This window comes from Nerophis ophidion, linkage group LG10, assembly GCF_033978795.1.
Source record: "Nerophis ophidion isolate RoL-2023_Sa linkage group LG10, RoL_Noph_v1.0, whole genome shotgun sequence".
NCBI lineage: Eukaryota > Metazoa > Chordata > Actinopteri > Syngnathiformes > Syngnathidae > Nerophis > Nerophis ophidion.
The window spans coordinates 45,271,509-45,294,418 of NC_084620.1; the positions used below are offsets into that span (position 1 = coordinate 45,271,509).

The 22,910-nt window shown below is 37.5% G+C and overlaps 1 protein-coding gene across 4 annotated transcripts in view; it reads right to left on the reverse strand.

The window, feature by feature from the left end:
* Positions 1-22,910, reverse strand: part of LOC133560889 (tetraspanin-5-like) — a 48,941-nt gene extending 26,031 nt beyond the window's left edge. For 3 of the 4 annotated variants that reach the window (XM_061913905.1, XM_061913907.1, XM_061913904.1), the window contains exons 1-4: positions 22,512-22,910; positions 14,508-14,558; positions 8,256-8,402; positions 8,010-8,180 (exon numbers count right to left, since the gene is read on the reverse strand). In XM_061913905.1, coding sequence (XP_061769889.1) covers positions 8,010-8,180; positions 8,256-8,402; positions 14,508-14,558; positions 22,512-22,592 — 450 coding nt within the window. In that variant the 5' untranslated portion in view covers positions 22,593-22,910. The remainder of the gene's footprint in view (positions 1-8,009; positions 8,181-8,255; positions 8,403-14,507; positions 14,559-22,511) is intronic. The other variant, XM_061913906.1, reaches the window with a different exon arrangement.

A 22,910-nucleotide genomic window follows, 5' to 3' on the forward strand; every position in this document is an offset into this window, starting at 1 on the left:
TATGGTGGAATCATTCACAGCAGGTATGTATGACGATGCCATGTATGATGATGCCATGTATCATGATACCATGTATGATGAGAAAGAAACACAATGTAGAGCGGTCACTAAAGCAGTCGCTCTGCACACCGCCAAGATGTGGGAATGAAAAAGGTTGTGTTTACTAACTCTAACAAACTATCGTCATCTCAATGTTTTACTTCATTATCTATTTGGATACAATGTTTAATACGACATTTTTATTTACAGACGTAGGTCATTCGAGACAGAAGTTTGCGTAGAGCAGGGGTCACCAACCTTTTTGAAACCAAGAGCTACTTCTTGGGTGCTGATTAATGCGAAGGGCTACCAGTTTGATACACACTTAAATAAATTACCAGAAATAACCAATTTGCTCAATTTCATAAATAAATCTATATACCTAAAAAAAATGGGTATTTCTGTCTGTCATTCCGTTGTACATTTTTTTTTCCTTTTACGGAAGTTTTTTTGTAGAGAATAAATGATGAAAAAAACACTTAATTGAACGGTTTAAAAGAGGAGAAAACACGAAAAAAATGAAAATAACATTTTGAAATGTAGTTTATCTTCAATTTTGACTCTTTAAAGTTCAAAATTCGACCGAAAAAAAGAAGAGAAAAACTAGCTAATTCAAATCTTTTTGAAAACATTAAAAAAATAATTTATAGAACATCAATAGTCATTTTTCCTGATTAAGATTAATTTGATGACATGTTTTAAATAAGTTAAAATCCAATCTGCATTTTTGTTAGAATATATAACATATTGGACCAAGCTATATTTCTAACAAAGACAAATCATTATTTCTTCTGGATTTTCCAGAACAAAAATTGTAAAAGAAATTCAAAAGACTTTGAAATAAGATTTAAATTTGATTCTAAAGATTTTCTAGATTTGCCAGAATAATTTTTTGGAATCTTAATAATAATAAGTTTGAAGAAATATTTCACAAAATTCTTCGTCGAAAAAACAGAAGCTAAAATGAAGAATTAAAATAAACTGTATTCATTATTCTTTACAATAAAAATAAAAAAAAATAAAAACTTTACCATTGATTTAAATTGTCAGGAAAGAAGAGGAAGGAATTTAAAAGGTAAAAAGGTATGTGTTTAAAAATCCTAAAATCATTTGTAAGGTTGTATTTTTTCTCTAAAATTGTCTTTCTGAAAGTTATAAGAAGCAAAGTAAAAAAATAAATGTTTTTTTTTAAACAAGTGAAAACCAAGTCTTTAAAATATTTTCTTGGATTTTCAAATTCTATTTGAGTTTTGTCTCTCTTAGGATTAAAAATGTCTAGCAAAGCGAGACCAGCTTGGTAGTAAATAAATACAATTTTAAAAATAGAGGCAGCTCACTGGTAAGTGCTGCTATTTGAGCTATTTTTAGAACAGGCCAGCGGGCGACTTATCTGGTCCTTACAGGCTACCTGGTGCCCGCGGGCACCGTGTTGGTGACCCCTGGCGTAGAGTGTTCTGGGCTTCAGTATAGTGTTGATCTCCTGAAAACATGATTTTATTTCACAATTCCTTGAGAGAAAAAAATACCTGGTTAGGCATGTGTATAGCAGTATGTGTGCGGTATATAGTTACATTAAATGATCATGTCATGTGTGCCTTCCTTCGGTGAAGCCATGTTTACAGCTATGTTGTGACATGTTATTATGCGGTTTGTTACTTATGTATGTAATGTTGCAGCTATTTACAATAGTTTTGTCAATTTGTTCTGGCCCGAAATAAATTGGCCCTTTCAAACATATCTTTGTCTTTGTGTGTTGTATGTAGACCACATTGCTTAGCAGAGTTCAATGATTCAAATCAACAGATTGTATTATTCTCCAGTGGAATGACAGTACTGAAATGAAGGCTAAAAAGGGCATTAATGGGAGCCCTAAAATTAAAAAGAAAAAAAAAGTAACTAAATAGTTACTTTTCACAGTAACACATTACTTTTTGGTGTAACTAACGGAGTTATTTTTAAAATAAAGTAACTAGTAACTGTCACTAGTTACTGGTTTTCAGTAACTAACCCAACACTGGTAGTTATACAAAATAGAGAGTAAAACTAATTTCTTCACATGATCATTTTAGTCATATATTATACAACATTTGAAAAATATGCTTAATTCCAGCTTAAAAAATAACACAGTAAAGTTAGTGTAAAATGTACTTATTAAAATATTCATGGAGTTCAGATCTTTTTGAGGATTTGGTTTTTAAGATGTTCTGCAGTAAAACCCTAATAAAAGTGGTTTCAAGACAATTTCAAAGATGACTTATACTTTATGTTTCAGTCGACAGAATTTAATGTATTTTTGTCACTAAGATATTGAGGAATTTAGTTGACTAAAAGTAAATTAATTTAGATCATTGGTGTCAAACTCTGGCCCGCCGTTTAATTTCATTTGGCCCTTGAGGCAATATCAAATTAACATTAGAACTGGCCCGCCGGTAACACCACATTCACCACTAATACTCATACTTACCAACCCTCCCGATTTTCCCAGAGACTCCCAAAGTTTAGTGCCTTTCCCGAAAATCTCCCTGGGCAACCATTCTCCTGATTTCCAACCGGGCAACAATATTGGGAGCGTGCCTGAAAGGCACTGTCCTCTACAACATGCCGTCACGTCCTCTTTTCCTCCACATAAACAGTGTGCTGGGCAAGTCACATAAAATACGCGGCTTTCACACACACATACTTGGTCAACAGTCATACAGGTCACACTGAGTGTGGCCGAATAAACAACTGTAACATGGTTACAAATATGCGCCACACTGAGAACCCACACCAAACAAGAATGACAAAACACATTTCGGGAGCACACCCGCACCGTAACACAACAGAACAAATTCCTAGGAGCCCTTACAGCACTAACTCTTCCGGAATGCTACAATATACACCCCCCGCTACCACCAAACCCCGCCCACCTGATTTCAATTTTATTTTCGAATTTATTAGCCTGCGGAAAAAGTTAATGTTGATATTTACCTCAGAAGGCTGCAAATAGAAAAGAGGCATTCATTTTTTAAATTATGTTTTATTTAATATACCACTGATTTTTTTCGTTTGTTTTTTGAAAGTTGATTTTGCACTATTACGTTATATAAGCTCTGCCTGTTCCATGGGAGGAAGCCCGAGTACCCGGAGGGAACCCACGCAGTCATGGGGAGGACATGCAAACTCCACACAGAAAGATCCCGAGCCCGGGATTGAACCCAAGATTACTCAGGACCTTCGTATTGTGAGGCAGATGCAGTAACCCCTGTACCACTGTGCTGCCCTATTTAAGCCTTGCTTGTTCAATATTCATTGCAAAACTTGTTTGGGTCCCTATCAAAAGGTTAATTTGTTCAACCTTGGCCCGCGGCTTTGTTCAGTTTAAAATTTTGGCCCACTTTGTATTTGAGTTTGACACCCCTGATTTAGATGACCAAAACTAAAATACATTTTCATTATGGCGGAAAACAGATAAAACAATGACGGACAGCGGTTGAGGTATCCGGCGGGGCTGGATACTACAGCAAATGATATGAGGGGTCACAAGGGTTTATTCATGCAGCCAATCAATGTCATTAACAGAGGACAGACTTAATGAGGGGTCAATACGGCAGTGCTAACCTCATTTTTATCGTGAAACGATCAGAGAGTGGCACATCCATAGTTGGAGTAGAAATATGTAGATGGCACAAGCCTCATTGAGCTGCTATCCTATGGCGAGGCTTAGGGCATTCCGTGGTTACAGAAGCCACGGAAACTGAAACAAAGGAAGCCGGTCCATTGTCTGATAAGGTGTACAATGGCTGTACCACAAAGCTCATGAAAAACAAGTTTGTTGTTATTTTTATAATTGCATGTGGGCCAAATTACTTATATTAAAAGTAAAGCACACCGTGCACACATGATGTTAAAAGGAATGCTCAGGGAGTTTGTGCGCGGGGAACATTGGACAAGACAAGTATGCTGCTTGCTGCTGGGAAATTAGCATAGCTTGTTGATTTTGACTTAAAATGTTAAGTGTGGAATTTAATGACTACGTGTCTATGGATGTTCTCATTTATCCAGGTCGTAATCTCTGGGTATTCAAAATTGAGGCACTTTCTTCTTCTTAACACTCTCCTAATTCTGACTCTATTTGAACCACATATAAGTTATTGCAATGTCTTATGGTGTAATACGTATCCCAGTTATCTTAAAAACTGGAAATCTTTCAGAAGAAAGTCATTCGTGTTCTATCATTGGCACAATCTTTGGGTAAAATCTTCTGAAGCTTACAGAGTGCAACAGATTCCACAGTGCTTAATTATGTATAACGTAGTATATGGATTAAATTCTAGACTCTGCCAGCTCATTCCAGTGACCACTACTTCTTATATATATAACATTAGAAGTAAACCTTTATTAAGAGGGAAAAATCGTCATCAAAAGTGCACAGGCTTTAGTATAGCCTGTAGAGCAGTGGTTCTCAAATGGGGGTACGCGTATCCCTGGGGGTACTTGAAGGTATGCCAAGGGGTACGTGAGATTTTTTTTTTAAATATTCTAAAAATAATAACAAATCAAAAATCCTTTAGAAATATATTTATTGAATAATACTTCAACAAACTATGAATAAAAGTTCATAAACTGTGAAAAGAAATGCAACTATGCAGTATTCAGTGTTGACAGCTAGATTTTTTGTGGACATGTTCCATAAATACTGATGTTAAAGATTTCTTTTTTTCTGAAGAAATGTTTAGAATTAAGTTCATGAATCCAGATGGATCTCTATTACAATCCCCAAAGAGGGCACTTTAAGTTGAGGATTACTTATATGTGTAGAAATCTTTATTTATAATTGAATCTCTTGTTTATTTTTCAACAAGTTTTCAGTTATTTTTATATCTTTTTTCCCAAATAATTCAAGAAAGACCACTACAAATGAGCAATATTTTGCACTGTTATACAATTTAATAAATCAGAAACTGATGACATAGTTCTGTATTTGACTTATTTATCTCTTTTTTTTTCAACAAAAAATGCTTTACTCTGATTAGGGGGTACTTGAATCAAAAAAATGTTCACAGGTGGTACATCACTGAAAAAAGGTTGAGAACCACTGCTGTAGAGGCCCGACGATCTGGAATAAGATTAACTATATAAAAGAATAACATTTTAAACATTTTTAAAAAGCGTTTCAAGCTAAATGTATTGCAACGTTATGCTTAGTACTTTTAACACACCCCTTATGGTTGAGGAATCCACATTAGTCGCATAATTTTGGTCATGTTTGATGAGATTATCACAGTCGCAAAATTTTGGTCATGTATGATGAGATTATCGCAGATCTTCAAGATGCAAGCTTTTAATCAAATTTGAATAATAAGATATTGAGACTGATTTGGTGGATTTAAAGATTCATTTTTTATTCATAAATGAAATTGTAAATGGGTATTTGGTGGGTAGATTTTGAAATGTATTGTATTGTATTTCTATATTAACGTATTTTTCGGAGTATAAATTACTCCGGAGTATAAATCGCACCTGCCAAAAATGCTTAATAAAGAAGGAAAAAAACATATGTAAGTCGCACTGGAGTATAAGTCGCATTTTTGGGGGAAAATTATTTGATAAAACCCAACACCAAGAATAGACATTTGAAAGGCGGTTTTAAAAAAAATAAAAAATAGTGAACAGGCTGAATAAGTGCATGAATAACCAACTAAGAACGTGCCTGGTATGTTAACGTAACATATTATGGTAAGAGTCACTCAAATAACTATAACATATAGAACATGCTATATGTTTATCAAACAATCTGTCACTCTTATCACTAAATTCCCTGAAATCTTATACGTCTAGTCTCTTACATGAATGAGCTAAATAATATTTGATATTTTACATTAATGTGTTAATAATTTCAAACATAAGTCGCTCCTGAGTATAAGTCGCACCCCCGACCAAACTACGAAAAAAACTGTGACTTATAGTCCGAAAAATACGGTATATGATGATGTATATTTTAACTGTGGGTCCCTGTCCACAAGCTGTGTGTGTTTAGAATTTTTGCAGAACAGACTCTAATATTAACAAAAGAAACAATAATGAAATACAAAGCTATGTCCGTCTGTAGATAAATAAATTCAATTGATCGCAACTGGACTGCAGGGTTTGTCCTAGAAGACGTTTCATCTCTCATCAGAGTAGACTTCATCAGTTCATGCTCATACACTAAGATTGATCAGATCCAGTCTTATACTTAGATTGATCATATCTAGTCTCGTGGCTGGTGCCAAAACCCCAAATATTTATACTCCAAAAACTAGGAGGGTGTGCCTGGGCAAGGATGGTTTCGCCCTATCACAGTGAGAAAAACAACTGTTTTAATGTAAACAAACAATCTTAACTGTCCAAGTCAACGACAGTCGATGTGTAATTTCCTCTCATTAGCATTGAGGTATTGTGTGGCAGAACGATCGCTGTGGATTGACTACTACCAGTCCAAAATAATCGGAATCCCCCACGTTAGCATTCCATTCAGTTGTAAACAAATGCACTAATGGCATTCTGGTCACCTTCTGCGAGCAGAATGTTTCTAACTCCTGTTATTTGTTGGATGCTAAATGGCAGAGTCTTAGTAATGCTTGAAAGGAGAGCGTTGTTTGTGGGAGACAGGTGTTGTCACAGACCACCACTTCTGTTCAGGGATGTTTTTTCAACCTTGACAGCGATGTCTTCCCTCACTCTTTGGTACCATTCATCCTCCCTGTCCAGAATGTGTACATGTTTGATGTCAAAGGAATGCGTTTTTTCCCTGAGGTGCAGGTAGACAGCTGAATCTTGGACTAAAGAGTTTTCCCGCCTATGCTGTGTCATGCGTCGGCTTAGTGGTTGTTTTGTTTCCCCAATATATGAATCAGTGCATTCTTCATTACAGGTATGTTCTGTCTTTAGGATGCATCAGTCTCTGTCTCAGGGTGTCGTCTGGTTTGAAGTGTACCGGAATGTTGGGTTGGTTAAATATTCTTCTGAATTTTCTCACATAGACATGATACATTTGGAATGACAATATTTTTGCATCTGTCACCTTGTCCCTCCTCATCCACTCTGTTCTAGTTTTTTCTGGAACTGGATGCACATTTCACAAACGACCGGCTTGGGTACCCACACGTTTTGAGGCCGTCCCTCAAATGCCTATGCTCTTTGTCTTTGGCCTGGTAGGAACATTATCAGGTCTGTGTTGTAGGGTTCAGATAACGCTCAGTTTGTGTTCCAGTGGGTGGTGTGAGTCAAAAAGCAGGTATTGATCGGTATGTGTGGGTTTTTGGTAAACCACAACATGGAGGCCTCTGTTTTCTCCAATGTGGACATCACGGTCCAAAAAAAGACTCAATCTGACCAATCCAAGTCTAAGACTAGATATGACCAAAGTCTTCAAATATGAACTGATGAAGCCTACTCAGATCAGAAGCGAAACGTCTTTTAAGACAAACCAAATAGTCCAGTTGTGATCAATTGAATGCCCAATCTAACCAATCCAAGTCTAAGACTAGATATGACCAAAGTCTTCAAATATGAACTGATGAAGCCTACTCAGATGAGAAGCGAAATGTCTTTTAAGACAAACCAAATAGTCCAGTTGTGATTAATTGAATGCCCTGGGATTGAGGGCTATGTGTTTTAAGCACCATGTACTGTAGTTCAGTGGTCCCCAACCTTTTTGTATCCGCGGACCGGTCAACGCTTAATAATTTGTCCCGCGGCCCGGGGGGTGGGGGGGCTTTTTTTTTTTCTTTCTTCTTTGTCATGAAAAAGGGACGTTTTTGTCATGGAAAACATAGGTTTTTGTGGTTGGTGCACTAATTGTAAGTGTATATTGTGTTTTTTATGTTGATTTAATAAAAATAAAAATAAAAAATAAATTTTTTATTTTTTTTAAATAAAAAGTTCTTCTGCGGCCCGTGGTTGGGGACCACTGCTGTAGTTCATTTAACAAGAAGAGTGACACTTACGTATTCCTGAGTGAAATCAATAAGGTTTTGCAGGTCGATGTCGTCGCGGTACGCCCGGATGTTGTTGTTAATGAACAAGTTGAGCTGGTCTTTGATCCAGTCCTTGAAGACGAAGGCTAGAATTCCCGTGGTCAACTCCAGGAAGAAGATGATTCCCAGAAATACGGAAAACTGCGGTAATTAGCAGAACATTTTAATTGTATCATTATGTCCATGTTTGTCATAATTGAATGGAGTGCCACGTACAAATTTGAGCAGGAAAGTGTTTTCCCGCAGGGCTCCGATGCATCCTGCAAAACCCAGGATGAACATAACTCCCCCCACCACCATGAAGAGCCACACCGGGTCCAAACCCCCGAGGTCAGTAATGGACGAAATGTTGGACAGAACCCCCTAGGAGACACAAAGACAAAGTATCTTAACAAAAACCTTACATTTACTCTTTCTTCCTATTACACAATTTATTTAACAAACATGTTATTAAATGATTACTACATAATATTAAATGTATGTAAAATAAACAACAAACATATAATACAACAAAACAAATGTTGACCATTATATGTTTTACTATTTTACATTCTAATAAAAAGATTAAAGGCTGTGTATATATAAGGTTTGAACAAATGTTTATCAAAAATGTTTAGTAACTACAAAAAAAAGTCAGTGATGTAAAATGTTTTCTGTGTAAAGTTTATTTTGTAGGAATATATTTAAACTTTTTATTTTTTTGCTAATATTGATTTTTTTTTTTTAACCCTTTGATGCATAACATATCCACACCCCTTTCAATGCACAACGTGGGTCAAAAATGACCCGCATCAATTTCCCATATTATTTCATGCTGCCTGAGTGTTTCTTTGCTGTATCTTTTGAAATCAATGTATTTTATAATTTAATAATTCAATTATTCTTTAAAAATCTTGTTTTTGATTACCACAAATCATTATTTATATTTTTCCTACTATACTTAATGAAGAAAAGTATTTTTTGTAATACTACATCAAGTTTACACACATGGGTCAAAAATGGATGAAGGCATATTAAAATAATATTTTACTTCAAATGCCTGTTTTAGATGTGATTCGGGCCAAACAATCATACATTTATTATTTGAAACCTGGTTATTTGTCATTTTGGCAAACATCTGGCAGAAACAAAAATAAACTTGTGAATTATCCATCCATCCATGTTCTACCGCTTATTCCCTTTTTTTTGGGGGTCGCGGGGGGCGCTGGCGCCTATCTCAGCTACAATCGGGCGGAAGGCGGGGTACACCCTGGACAAGTCGCCACCTCATCGCAGTCTTGTGAATTAGACCAACGTAAAATAAAATAGTCAATTCAGTTCTTATGATTCTTTTATTCTTTATTAGTTAGTTATCCAAAGACATGCACCTGGGGATAGGTTGATTGGCAACACTAAATCGGCCCTATTGTTTAAATGTGAGTGTGAATGTTGTCTGTCTATCTGTGTTGGCCCTGCGATGAGGTGGCGACTTGTCCATGGTGTACGCCGCCTTCCGCCCGACTGTAGCTGAGATAGGTGCCAGCGCCCCCCGTGACCCCAAAAGGGAATAAGCGGTAGAAAATGGATGGATAGTTAGTTATCAGATTCCTCACATGTAGCACACATTACCATTATGCGTTTGTGCTCCTTGCACACAGGCGTCTTGCACTGCGAACACCAGCTGACTTTTCTGTCTTTGGCAGATGGGAAGATCGCACACCTCTTCCTCTTCGCCGCACCCTTCTGTCTTATGTCCTCTTCTGGTTGGGTGGTGACTATGGTTTGTTTTTCTATCCTGCATCTTCCCATTGCCTCTATGATACGCTTTTGGAGTGTGGGCGTGCCCTCCATGCTGCTCTTCATATGTGGCATGACCAGCTCTTTACCCAGGTCCTTGATGAATAGTCGGCGTGCATTGGTGACACCACCCATGTAACCAGGGTGTTCTGTAGTGAAGTTGGTGTAAGCATTGAGGGTGGCAATATCCAGCATATTGTACCATAGCACCATGGGCCACCTCCGTGTTCTCCGCTTGCATGTGTAGGTGCCAACCATCTGATCTGTTGTGTACACTCCTCTTTTGTTCTGTTGTAGTACAGTATCACTTCTGGTTTCTTCTTCTGACTGTCATCCACTGCTTTGTCATCATGCATTGTGCTCAGAAGGACAACAGCCTTTCCTTTCTTCTGCACATGGCTCACCATGGTCATGTTGCCATTATATCCGAATTCTGAGCTATGAATCATCCGTGATTTGCATGGCTTCATGATAGGTGGTATGTCTGGTTTGTTCTGACAAAGAGTCCCAACAATAGTCAGGTTCTTCTCAAGGAGCTTCTCAGCCAGAGGGACACTGGTGAAGAAGTTGTCCATTGTGATGTTGCGACCTAACCCTAAATTATGATTTTAGCTGAACAAAAACATGATATTTACCAAATATATGTGATAGTAAACGATAAAATACAGTTATTTGAAATATATAGCAAAGCAACGCTCAGGCTAACATGAAATAACATAGAAAATAGATGTTGGTCATTTTTGACCCATGTTGTGCATTGGAAGGGTAGTAATACAAAAATCAATTTTATTCAAAAAGTATGAAGAGAAAGAATAAAATAATGTTTAATGACCAAAAACAAGTTAATTGAGGAATACCTGGAATACTGAAAGATTACATTCAATTATTGCAAAGAAACAGATAATAAAAACTTGGTTGGGTCACATTTGACCCATGTTATGCATCAAAGGGTTAATCTATATTCACAGAGCACCATCCTGTCATATTTGTGTTTCTTGTACTTTTTGGGTGCAATGAACTTGACAATCAAAATACTTTATAATAATTAGATAGTACTTTATTTATTAATCACAATATAAATAATTTTTCATGCTATTTTTTTTTTAAATCTTTGCATGGTTTGCTGTGTTTGTATTTGTTTTTGTTACAGTAGCTTATTTTGTTGAAAATGTTGAGAATTGTTTGCCATTGTACCTAACGTTTTTAAAATTGACCAGTTCCAAAAAAAGCTAAAGACTTTTTAATGATTCTTATTAAATAATATAATTATTTACATTTTGATAATCAGGTGCCAGCAACTCATACAGGAGTTTGTACAAATTAATACAGATATTTCAATTCAAGTGGTCCCTAAAAAAGTCTCTTACTGCTGTTACTGCTTCACTCACAAGACCAGCTGGGCTCATCAATTCATCTCCGATCAGTTTAAAAAGTGCAACATTTTACATTTCAATGTTATTATCAATTTACCGTATTTTCTGGACCATATGACGCACTAGATTATAAGGCGCACTGCCGATGAGCAGATCTATTCAGGTCTATTTTCAAAAAGGAGTCATACTATGATTTTTTTCAAAATGTAAAACACTTCCTTGTGGTTTACAAAACATGTATTGTTGGTTCCTTGGTCAAACCACTTTCTGACAGTCGCTTCAGGATGCGCCGTTTTGTGGGCAGTTATTTACATGGCTCACCTTCAACAGCGTCTTTTCTCCATCATCTTTGTTGTAGCGGTGTAGCGTGCAAGGACGGGAGTGGAAGAAGTGTCAAAAGATGGAGCTAACTGTTTTAATGACATTCCGACTTTACTTAAATCAACAACGGAGCAGCATCTCGTCATCCGTGGCTCACTAGTGCAACAACAACGCTAGAAATGCGTCCCGTGAAAAAACGTCCGACTGGAACTCTCTAATAACTTAAGTTTCGTGGGTGAATAATGTAAACACACTACAATTGTAGTTTTTAGCGCTTCCATAGTGAGATATAAGTTAGAACTTTACATTACTTTATATTAGAAATGGCAACAGCAGAGTGTTGAATGCGCTACAACAAAAAGGTAGTGAAAAAGAAGAAGCTTATCGATTACGGCATTGGCAAGGACTACAGTGGCGGATGTTTGCAAATTTTCAGGACTTGTGCAGATCTTATCACATCAGCAGGTACCTGAAGGTAATTTTTTGCATAATATTGCGAAACAAAACGCCAGATAATATTGTCAATAATAATACGGTCAATAAAGTAAAGTAAAGTTAAAATACCAATGATTGTCACACACACACACTAGATGTGGCAAAATTATTCTCTGCATTTGACCCATCACCCTTGATCACTCCCTGGGAGGTGAGGGGAGCAGTGGGCAGCAGCGATGCCGTTCGCGGGAATCATTTTTGGTGATTTAACCCCCAATTCCAACCCTTAATGCTGGGTGCCAAGCAGGGAGGTAACGGGTCACTTTGTTACAGTCCTTGGTATGACTCGGCTGGGGTTTGAACTCACGACCTACCGATCTCAGGGCGGACACTCTAACCACTAGGCCACTGAGTAGGCCTAGTTAGTAGGCAATAGAGATACGCGGATAGGCAATTATATCATCTGCAACCGCATCACTAAAGTCGTCATCCACCCGCACCAACATTTTATCAAAACCGCAAGCGCTCACCACCCGCCCGTTTTTATATATCAGGGTTCGGCAACCTTCAACACTCAAAAAGCTATTTTGACCCGTATCACAGAGTAAAGAAGACAATGGGAGCCGCAACCATTCTCGCCAATATCTGCTGGTACTCATCCAGATAACGAGAATAAGGGTGTGGTATGAAGACATTGCCTTTGTCGCCTTCAACAACACGTACAAACTGTTTGCCAGTCCAGCAACTTGTTGTATGCAGCTTCCGCAGACACTCGTACAAGATTGAAAGGCATACTGGGTGATACAGAGTACACTGATGGTTGTGATATAAACAATTTTAACATTCTTACTAATATGCGCCACGCTGTGAAGCCACACCAAACAAGAATGACAAACACAATTCGGGAGAACATCCTCACAGTAACAACATAAACGCAACACAACAAATACCCAGAATCCTTTGCATCCATGACTCTTCCTGAATATATTTTACACCCCCGCGCCCCCAACCCCGCCTACCTTACCGACGTACGGGGGTGTGTGGGGGCGGCGGGGTTTGGTGCTAGCGGGGTGTATAATATAGTCAGGAAGAGTCATGGATGCAAAGGATTCTGGGTATTAGTTCTGTTGCGTTTATGTTGTGTTACTGTGAGGATGTTCTTCCGAAATGTGTTTGTCATTCTTGTTCGGTGTGGCTTCACAGCGTGGCGCATATTAGTAAGAGTGTTAAAATTGTTTATATCACAACCATCAGTGTACTCTGTATCACCCAGTATGCGTTGCAGTCGTGTGCGTGTGTCAGCGGAAGCCACATACAACATGTTGCTGGACTGGCAAGCTATTTGGACATGTTGTAGAAGGCGTCAAAGGCAATGGCTTCATAGCACGCCCTAATCCTTGTTAACTGGGTGACTGCCAGCAGATATTTACGGGAATGTTTGCGGCTCCTGTTGTCTTCTTTACTTTGTGACACGGGTCAAAATGGCTCTTTGAGTGGTAAAGGTTGTCGATCCCTGAACCATGTATATCAAATATTTCCAAATGGTTCAACCGCCACCCGCCCGAATCTATTTAAAATCAATTTTTTCATCATGTCACCCGCCCGACCCGCGGTTTATCCGCGGACTCTGCGGATGAGACCACAAACCGCGCATCTCTAGTAGGCAATATACACACACCATAGTAATTCTTGTATCTCTGACTACGGTAGTCGTAATGGGCCGACAGTCCATCAAGCGGTGCGGCATCAAAGTCATACTAAAATATTTTGACAGATTTTTGAGTGCAGTGTGTAATGTTCTTTATTTTCAATGGAACATTTAAAGTTTTGGTGTTGTTTACTGGCATCATATTGCAGTCTACACATATCTGTGTGACTTATATCTATCTACTAGTCGCACTTATAATTTCACAATATACCAAATAAAATTGCTTTGTGGTCAATAATCACAACCGGAATTATTCCGTACATTAGGCGCACCGGGTTATAATGCGCAGTGTCGATTTTTGCAAAAATTAAAGGATTTTAAGTGCGCCTTATTGTCCAAAAAATACGGTACACTTGAAGAAACGGTAATGTATGTGCAGTAATGTAATTTTGCAGCACAAGTAAAGTACAAGTTCACTTGCAATTCCTTCTTCACTTTAAAATGGCACTTTTGAGACTTGAGACAGTTAAAGTTTAAAAACTGTCCAATTTAGAAGTTTGCATTTATAGCATGTTTATGATGAGGAGTAATAGTAAAGTACATTTGTATTTCATAACAGAGTTTCATCATTTCAGTGATGATTTAAATTAAGAACCCTATGAATAGAAGTCGAAATAATTGTGGAACTTGATGCCCACCTGGTCACAGCAGATATTGACGGTTGTATTGTGGCCAACCGACAGCACACCTGTGCAATCATTATGCTGTTGAATCAGCATCTTGACGTGCCACAACACAGATTTAGTATTTGAGAGAAATATATATTTTGTGTACATACAAAGAAAATACTATCAGATTTCATGAAAAATGGGATCAAAAACTAAAAAGTGTTCAATCAAAGAAAGTCGGACTCACCTTCTCACTCCATGCCCACAGTCCGATGCCAACCAAGGCCATGCCGAGCAACTGCAAAATAAGAGGACACATTATAAACTTTGGAAAAAATATTTTTATTCTCAAAAGACTACGAAACACATTTCCTGAGAAAAAAAAAATCTTAAGAGTGATTTTTAATGTGGAAAAAAAAACATTTATATTTAATCTTTTTTTTTTTAAACAAACCTTTAGTCAAAAAATACCTGTCTCTTGAACTTGTGAATGTAATGACTCTTGAAAAAATATGATTTATAAACTCTACAAACATGAATAAATGGAAACTAATTTGGAAGCCTTTACTGACATATTACATCATAACTTATAGACATTTTAAAAAAGTGTTGTATATTTTTTGTTGTGGGACGGCGTGGCGCAGTGGAAGAGTGGCCGTGCGCAACCCGAAGGTCCCTGGTTCAATCCCCACCTAGTACCAACCTCGTCACGTCCATTGTGTCCTGAGCAAGACACTTCACCCTTGCTCCTGATGGGTGCTGGTTTGCGCCTTGCATGGCAGCTCCCTCCATCAGTGAGCGAATGTGTGTGTGAATGGGTAAATGTGGAAGTAGTGTCAAAGCGCTTTGAGTACCTTGAAGGTAGAAAAGCGCTATACAAGTACAACCCATTTATCATTTTATCTATACTTCCTTTTTTTATTATTGTTATTGTTCCCACAATACTATTGCTTTTTTGAGTCACTTTTGATATGGTTTTATCACGGTTGACTTGCTTTTTTTGTGCCTTTTTTTTTTTTTTTTACACATCTGTCAATGTAAACAAAAATGCGACTTTCTTCTTCTTTTTTAAGTGTGAACGGTGGAGAGGTCCCCCGTGAGGTGATCAAGTGATCACTTCCTGAGGATCCTTGATGCCGAGGAATATTCATCCATCTTGCTATCTGAATCATCTGCTGATCCTGAGCCAGATAAACAATATCTGGGTACTTTTTCCTAATAAAGTCAATACTTTAAACTTTGAGTTGTTAAAGCCAAAGTGCACCTCTCTCATCAAGTGTGTATGTGTGCATGTATGAAGGGTCTGAGTGAGCAAAGTATGATTGTCAAATGTGATTTTAACCATAAAATTCAATAAAATATATTTGCAAATACATATTTAAAAAAATTGTACCTTAAAACAGTGGTCCCCAACCTTTTTTGCACCACAAACCAGTTTAATGTAGGTATTATTTTCAGGGACCGGCTTCCCACTTGTGAAAAGTACAACTCACTATAAAGGCTGAATTAGTGTTAACTCTGGGCTTGTTTCTTTGCAATAAAATTCTGATGGAAATCAGCCTGATTTGGCTACAATCTGTCCCATTTATATTTGATATGTTTATTAATGTGCATTGTATCATGTCACAAAGTTATAACAAATGGCAACTTCCTATGAGGAGTTTTATTGTACATCTATAAACAAGCGCATTAGTGTGTCGAGTGCACAGGTGTCAAACTCAAGGCCCGCGGGCCAGATCTGGTCCTCCACGTCATTTTATATGGCCCGCAAAAGCCTGGAAATAATGTCAATTAATTACCTTATATTTTCTTTCTTTACTTTCTTACTAAAAGGTATAAGGTTTTTTTTTCTAGTTTGACAGGGAAAAAAAATAGTGTCCAATATTGCAACAAACACTCCATCCATCCATTTTCTACCGTGTATCCCTTTCGGGGTCGCGGGGGGTGCTGGAGCCTATCTCAGCTGCAATCGGGCGGAAGGTAGGGTACACCCTATTATATTATCTAACTTTGTTGGTCAAAATCCAAATAAATGATTAAATATCTGCTTAACTTATGGTTTCGTAGCAAGTTAACCATCAAATTGTACACTATAAAAATAACCAATAGATTTTACTGTAAAATTCAGGGAGATTTTTACAGCGTATTACTGTGAGTTGGAAAAAAAAAACAATCAATGTTTGTTTTTTTACAGTAAAATTCTGTCGACTGAGCTGTCAGTTTTGTTTTGTCCACGGTTGATGATTTTAAGGTACCACTTTTTCCTATGGTAAAAAAACTGGCAGCTGAGTTGCCAAAATGAAAATTAAACAGTGGCACTGTATTTATATCTACAGTAATATGTTGTTAAAGGCCTACTGCAATGAGATTTTCTTATTTAAACGGGGATAGCAGGTCCATTCTATGTGTCATACTTGATCATTTTGCGATATTGACATATTTTTGCTGAAAGGATTTAGTAGAGAACATCGACGATAAAGTTCGCAACTTTTGGTCGCTAATAAAAAAGCCTTCCCTGTACCGGAAGTAGCAGATGATGTGCGCATGACGTCACGGGTTGTGGAGTTTCTCACATCCTCACATTGTTTACAATCATAGCCACCAGCAGCGAGAGCGATTTGGACCGAGAAAGCAACAATTTCCCCATTAATTTGAGCGAGGATGAAAGATTCGTGGATGAGGATAGTGAGAGTGAAGGACTACAAAAAAAATGAAAAAATTAAAAAATAAATTTAAAAAAAGGCGAGGGCAGTGGGAGCGATTCAGATGTTATTAGACACATTTACTAGGATAATTGTGGGAAATCCCTTATCTGATTATTGTGTTACTAGTGTTTTATGAGATTATATGGTACTTGAAAGTCGGAGGGGTGTGGCCACAGGTGTGGTGACCGCCAGTGTCTCCGGTGGGAGGAGGTAATAGTCCGCAGCTGCAGGAGGACGCAAGCTCCACTCATGTCTACGGTAAGAGCCGACTTATTAGCACAATTTTCTCACCGAACCTGCCGGTTGACATGTGGTCGGGAACCATGTTCGCTTGACCGCTCTGTTCCATAGTAAAGCTTAACCTTCGGGAATGTAAACAAGGAAACACCGGCTGTGTTTGTGTTGCTAAAGGCAGCTGCAATACACCGCTTCCCATCTACATCTTTCTTCTTTGACTTCTCCATTATTAATTGCACAAATTGCAAAAGATTCAGCAACACAGAAGTCCAGAATACTGTGTAATTATGCGATTAAAGCAGACTACTTATAGCTATGATCGGGCTGGAAGAACATGTCCACTACAACCGGTGACGTCACAAGCACGGGTCATCATACGCCTCATCATTCCCCAACGTTTTCAACAGGAAACTTTGCGGGAAATTTAAAATGGCAATTTAGTCAACTAAACCGGCCGTATTGGCATGTGTTGCAATGTTAACATTTCATCATTGATGTATAAACTATCAGACTGCGTGGTCGGTAGTAGTGGGTTTCAGTAGGCCTTTAAAATAATAATAATAAAATAACATCATATATTTTACAGTAAAAGTCTGGCAACTTGGCTGCCAGACTGTAAAAAAAGAGTGGTCAAATCCACAGATTTTTGTTACTCTTTACATTATTTAAAAAAAATATTTAAAGTAATACGCAAATTCATTAATTGTTTACTGTTACAAGCGGCCCTCTATTGGCAGCCATGACTGCGGTGTGGCCCTCAATGAAAACAAGTTTGACACGCCTGGTTTAGTGGGACAGGCCAATGTTAAGTCAGGAGAAAATACAGTACTTTATAAATCATTTAATGTTTCTCTCCGGCCCCGTAGCAAATGCGTCACGGACCCGTGGTTGGGGATCACTGCCTTAATTTTTTTTATTTTCCCTTTAATTTTTCCACCCCAACTTTTTTCCCATAATATTAACCCTTGTGTGGTGTTCCGGTCCGTGGGAAAAATGATACAATGAAGAAAAATGATACAATTAATTAATTTTTCAAACCTAGGTTCACTGACTTTGGCTCATTTTCTATGAAGAACATATATCAGACTACATATTTAATGACCACACACACTATACACCCCCCTACACATTTCTATTACATATAAGATGTCCGGGTCCACTGGACACGGGGCTAATAGAAGTGTAGAAATTGATGTTCTGTGTGCCACACGCACACACGCACACACAAACACACACACACACACAGCAAGCCTAGACAAGAGAAGGACAGAGTGTAGGTACACAGAATATCAGAGGGTCAAATGTGCGAGAAAATGAGAGCAGACAGTGTTGACAAACAATGCTGCAAATAGGGCTGGGCGATATATCGATATACTCGATATATCGCGGGTTTGTCTCTGTGCGATAAAGAAAATGACTTTATCGTGATATTCGAGTATACGTTCTCACGCAGTTGCTTTTAGCTGCTGGCCTTACACTGCATGCGTTTCCCACTCTTTCTTGTCTCTCCTTCTCACAGCCACAAGCGCACCTTCTTACATATGTCACATACGTACACGCCCTTGCGGAGCAGAGAAGTAGCAGCATGGGTAACGTTAGCTGTGGTGCGAGTGGTAATACGAGAGAAAGAAGGTGCGAATCTGGTAACAAATGAAGGAAGAATTCCCAAGAAAAACAGCATCGTCTGGCGGTGGTCTGGCTTCAAGTGGGAATATGTCGAACAGACTACCGTATTTTGTCAAGTATGCGGCAAAAGTGTTGCTATCAAAAGTAGCATCACTGCTAATATGTAGCATTATTTGAAAAGTCACCTGCTCGAGAATAAAGAGTGCTTACTGCGCATGTCAACATCTCCATTCAGTGCCACACGCCCACGCCATCAAAATGCTTAGGCAAACATTTCCAGATCAATTCCGTATGAAAAAAATTGTCAACAACAAAAGGAGATAATGTCCGCAATAACCTACCCCATAGCGATTTGATTTCCTATTATGCAGCTCATTTTTATTTGAAAGATATTGAAATATATTCTGTGACATCATGGAATATTTTAAACTATTGTAGTGGCGTTCTGTACAAAAAGTTCACTTTAATTTAGTGTTGTTTTGATATGTCATCTTAGTGAAATCATGCACAAAAGTGCACTCATAGCTTGTTTTAAAATGTCTCTGACAATCTTGCACTTTCTGTTTTGAAATGGCATGAATGTTTGTGCCACTGCTTAATAACTGTTTAATAAATACAGTTTTGGTCATTTAACTTAATTGTGATTTCCCTCTATGCATGAAAGTTTACAATGAGCATATATTTATGCAGTATGAACAAGAATGTTTTAATGTAGACACATAGAATCATCATACTGGTGTGATTATATGCATCGAGTGTTCATTCAAGGCTAAGGCAAAATACCAAGATACATATCGTGTATCGCGATATGGCCTAAAAATATCGATATATTAAAAAAAAGGCCATATTGCCCAGCCCCAGTTGCAACCTTGTGATCCAGAAACTGGCAGAGAAATTTTCCGTGCAACGTTCATATTGTTGTTACGTTGTTGTGGCTTTTAATGACTCACAATCAAACACTTTTACGTTAAAATACTGAACAGATGTTTTTTGGGATAAGGTAAACATATATCCATCCATCCATTTTATACCGCTTATTCCCTTTCGGGGTCGCGGGGGGCGCTGGCGCCTATCTCAGCTACAATCGGGCGGAAGGCGGGGTACACCCTGGACAAGTCGCCACCTCATCCCAGGGCCAACACAGAAAGACAGACAACATTCACACTCACATTCACACACTAGGGCCAATTTAGTGTTTCCAATCAACCTATCCCCAGGTGCATGTCTTTGGAAGTGGGAGGAAGCCGGAGTACCCGGAGGGAACCCACGCATTCACGGGGAGGACATGCAAACTCCACACAGAAAGATCCTCAGCCTGGATTTGAACCCAGGACTGCAGGACCTTCGTATTGTGAGGCAGACGCACTAACCCCTCTTCCACCGTTCAGTATTTTAACATAAAAGTGTTTGATTCTGAGGCTTCAACAGCCACAAAATGCCAGCCGGCCTTTGTGGGTTGTGATTACTGTATAAATGTATTTATGTATTAATATATTTTAACACTATGTATGTATTTGTACTTAATGTATTTGATTAATGCATTAATGTATCTTAACACTTTTATGTTAAAATACTGAACAGATGTTTACCTTATCCCAATAAACAACTGTTCAGTATTTTTAACGTAAAAGTGTTTGATTTACGTATTAATTAATTTATATATTAATGTATTTTAACACTATGTATGCACTTGGATTTTATGTATTTGATAAATATATTAATGTATTTTAACATTTTTATGTTAAAATACTGAACAGATGTTTACCTTATCCCAATAAATATCTGTTCAGTATTTTAACGTAAAAGTGTTTGATTGTGAGGCATTAAAAGCCACAAAATGCAACGGTCCATCAGACCCAGAAACGCTGGCTGAGTAACAACAATATGAACATTACACAAGGGTTAAAGCAGGGGTCACCAACCTTTTTGAAACCAAGAGCTACTTCTTGGGTACTGATTAACGCGAAGGGCTACCAGTTTGATACACACTTGAATAAATTGCCAGAAATAGCCAATTTGATCTATTTACCTTTATCTCTATGTTATTATTAATAATTAATGATATTTTTCTTTGTGGAAACACTGATCATCTTAATGAGTTTTCACAATAAATATGTATAGAAAAAGATAAATGTAAAAAAAAAAGGGGGTATTTCTGTCTGTCATTCCGTTGTACATTTTTTTTCCTTCTACGGAAAGTTTTTTGTAGGGAATAAATGATGAAAAAAACACATAATTGAACGGTTTAAAAGAGGAGAAAACACGAAAAAAAATTAAATTACATCTTGAAACATAGTTTATCGTCAATTTCCACTCTTTAAAATTCAAAATTCAACCAAAAAAAAAGAAAAGAAAAACAAGCTAATTCAAATATTTTTGAAAAAATTAAAAAAAGAATTTATGGAACATCATTAGTCATTTTTCCTAATTAAGATTATTTTTAGAATTTTGATGACATGTTTTAAATAGGTTAAAATCCAATCTGCACTTTGTTAGAATATATAGCAAATTGGACCAAGCTATATTTCTAACAAAGACAAATCATTATTTCTTCTACATTTTCCAGAACAAAAAATGAAAAAGAAAATTCAAAAGACTTTGAAATAAGATTTAAATTTGATTCTACAGATTTTTTAGATTTGCCCGAATAATTTTTTTGAATTTTAATCATAAGTTTGAAGAAATATTTCACAAATATTATTTGTCGAAAAAACAGAAGCTAAAATGAAGAATTAAATTAAAATGTATTTATCATTCTTTACAATAAAAAACAAATACTTGAACATTGATTTAAATTGTCAGGAAAGAAGAGGAAGGAATTTAAAAGGTAAAAAGGTATATGTGTTTAAAAATCCTAAAATAATTTTTAAGGTTATATTTTTTCCTCAAAAATTGTCTTTCATAAAGCAAAGTAAAAAAAATAAATGAATTTATTCAAACAAGTGAAGACCAAATCTTTAAAATATTTTCTTGGATTTCCAAATTCTATTTCAGTTTTGTCTCTCTTAGAATTAAAAATGTCGAGCAAACAGAGACCAGCTTGCTAGTAAATAAATAACATTTAAAAAAATACAGGCAGCTCACTGGTAAGTGCTGCTATTTGAGATATTTTTAGAACAGGCCAGCGGGCGACTCATCTGGTCCTTGCGGGCGACCTGGTGCCCGCGGTCACTGCGTTGGTGACCCCTGTTCTATTGTGTTTCTGCACCTGCGGTTCCCACACAAGGTTGCAACATTGTTTGTCAAACACTGTCTGCTTTCATTTTCTCGCACATTTGAATTGGGGCATTAAAAGCCCCACAATGCAACGGGTCCATCAGACCCACAAACCCTGGCTGAGTATGAACAATATGAACATTACACAAGGGTTAAAGCAACATTATCATGTGTACTATATGAGAACATATGGAACATTGTGCAACTTTATTACATAGAGAATAAAAATGATTGTAATAATGCTGTAAAACTAATAGTCTATGAATCCTATATTCTATTGTTTATGTTGCTGGCAAGGCTGACATTGAAGGGCACCAACAACAAACAAGAAGCCGATTAGCAGCTGCTAGCATCCCCAGCAGTAGGATTACAAGAGCAGGCATTACGCCTGGATTTAAATGACATTTAAAGGCGGTTACGAACAAAATGTCCACCTTGTTCGAAGGCTTCCTTCCATCAAAGCTTACCCAGAAGAGGATGTTGAATCCAAAAATGAAGTATTTGATGCAGCAGCTGACTTCGTGGCCTTTGTATTGATTCCCCGACATGTTTAACAGGCATCATCGACTGGATCTAATCCGTAAAAGTAAGAATAAGATATCATGAATAATAGCGGCCGTAAAAAAACGGCCTTCCGTGCTAGTTTACGGGCTTTGTGGAGCAGGTATACGGTTCATCATTGGATTTTTATAAAATCAACGATGTCCTTTCCTGCTGATTTACGTCATAATTACGCACTAAAAGCAAGATTCTAAAAAGTTGCGACAGATGATGTCCGTTTGACGCTAAATAACGTGGAATATTCGCCACACCGTTTTTTTTTGTCTGATAATATTGCGACGAGCAGGTGGAGGCGGGACCAACGA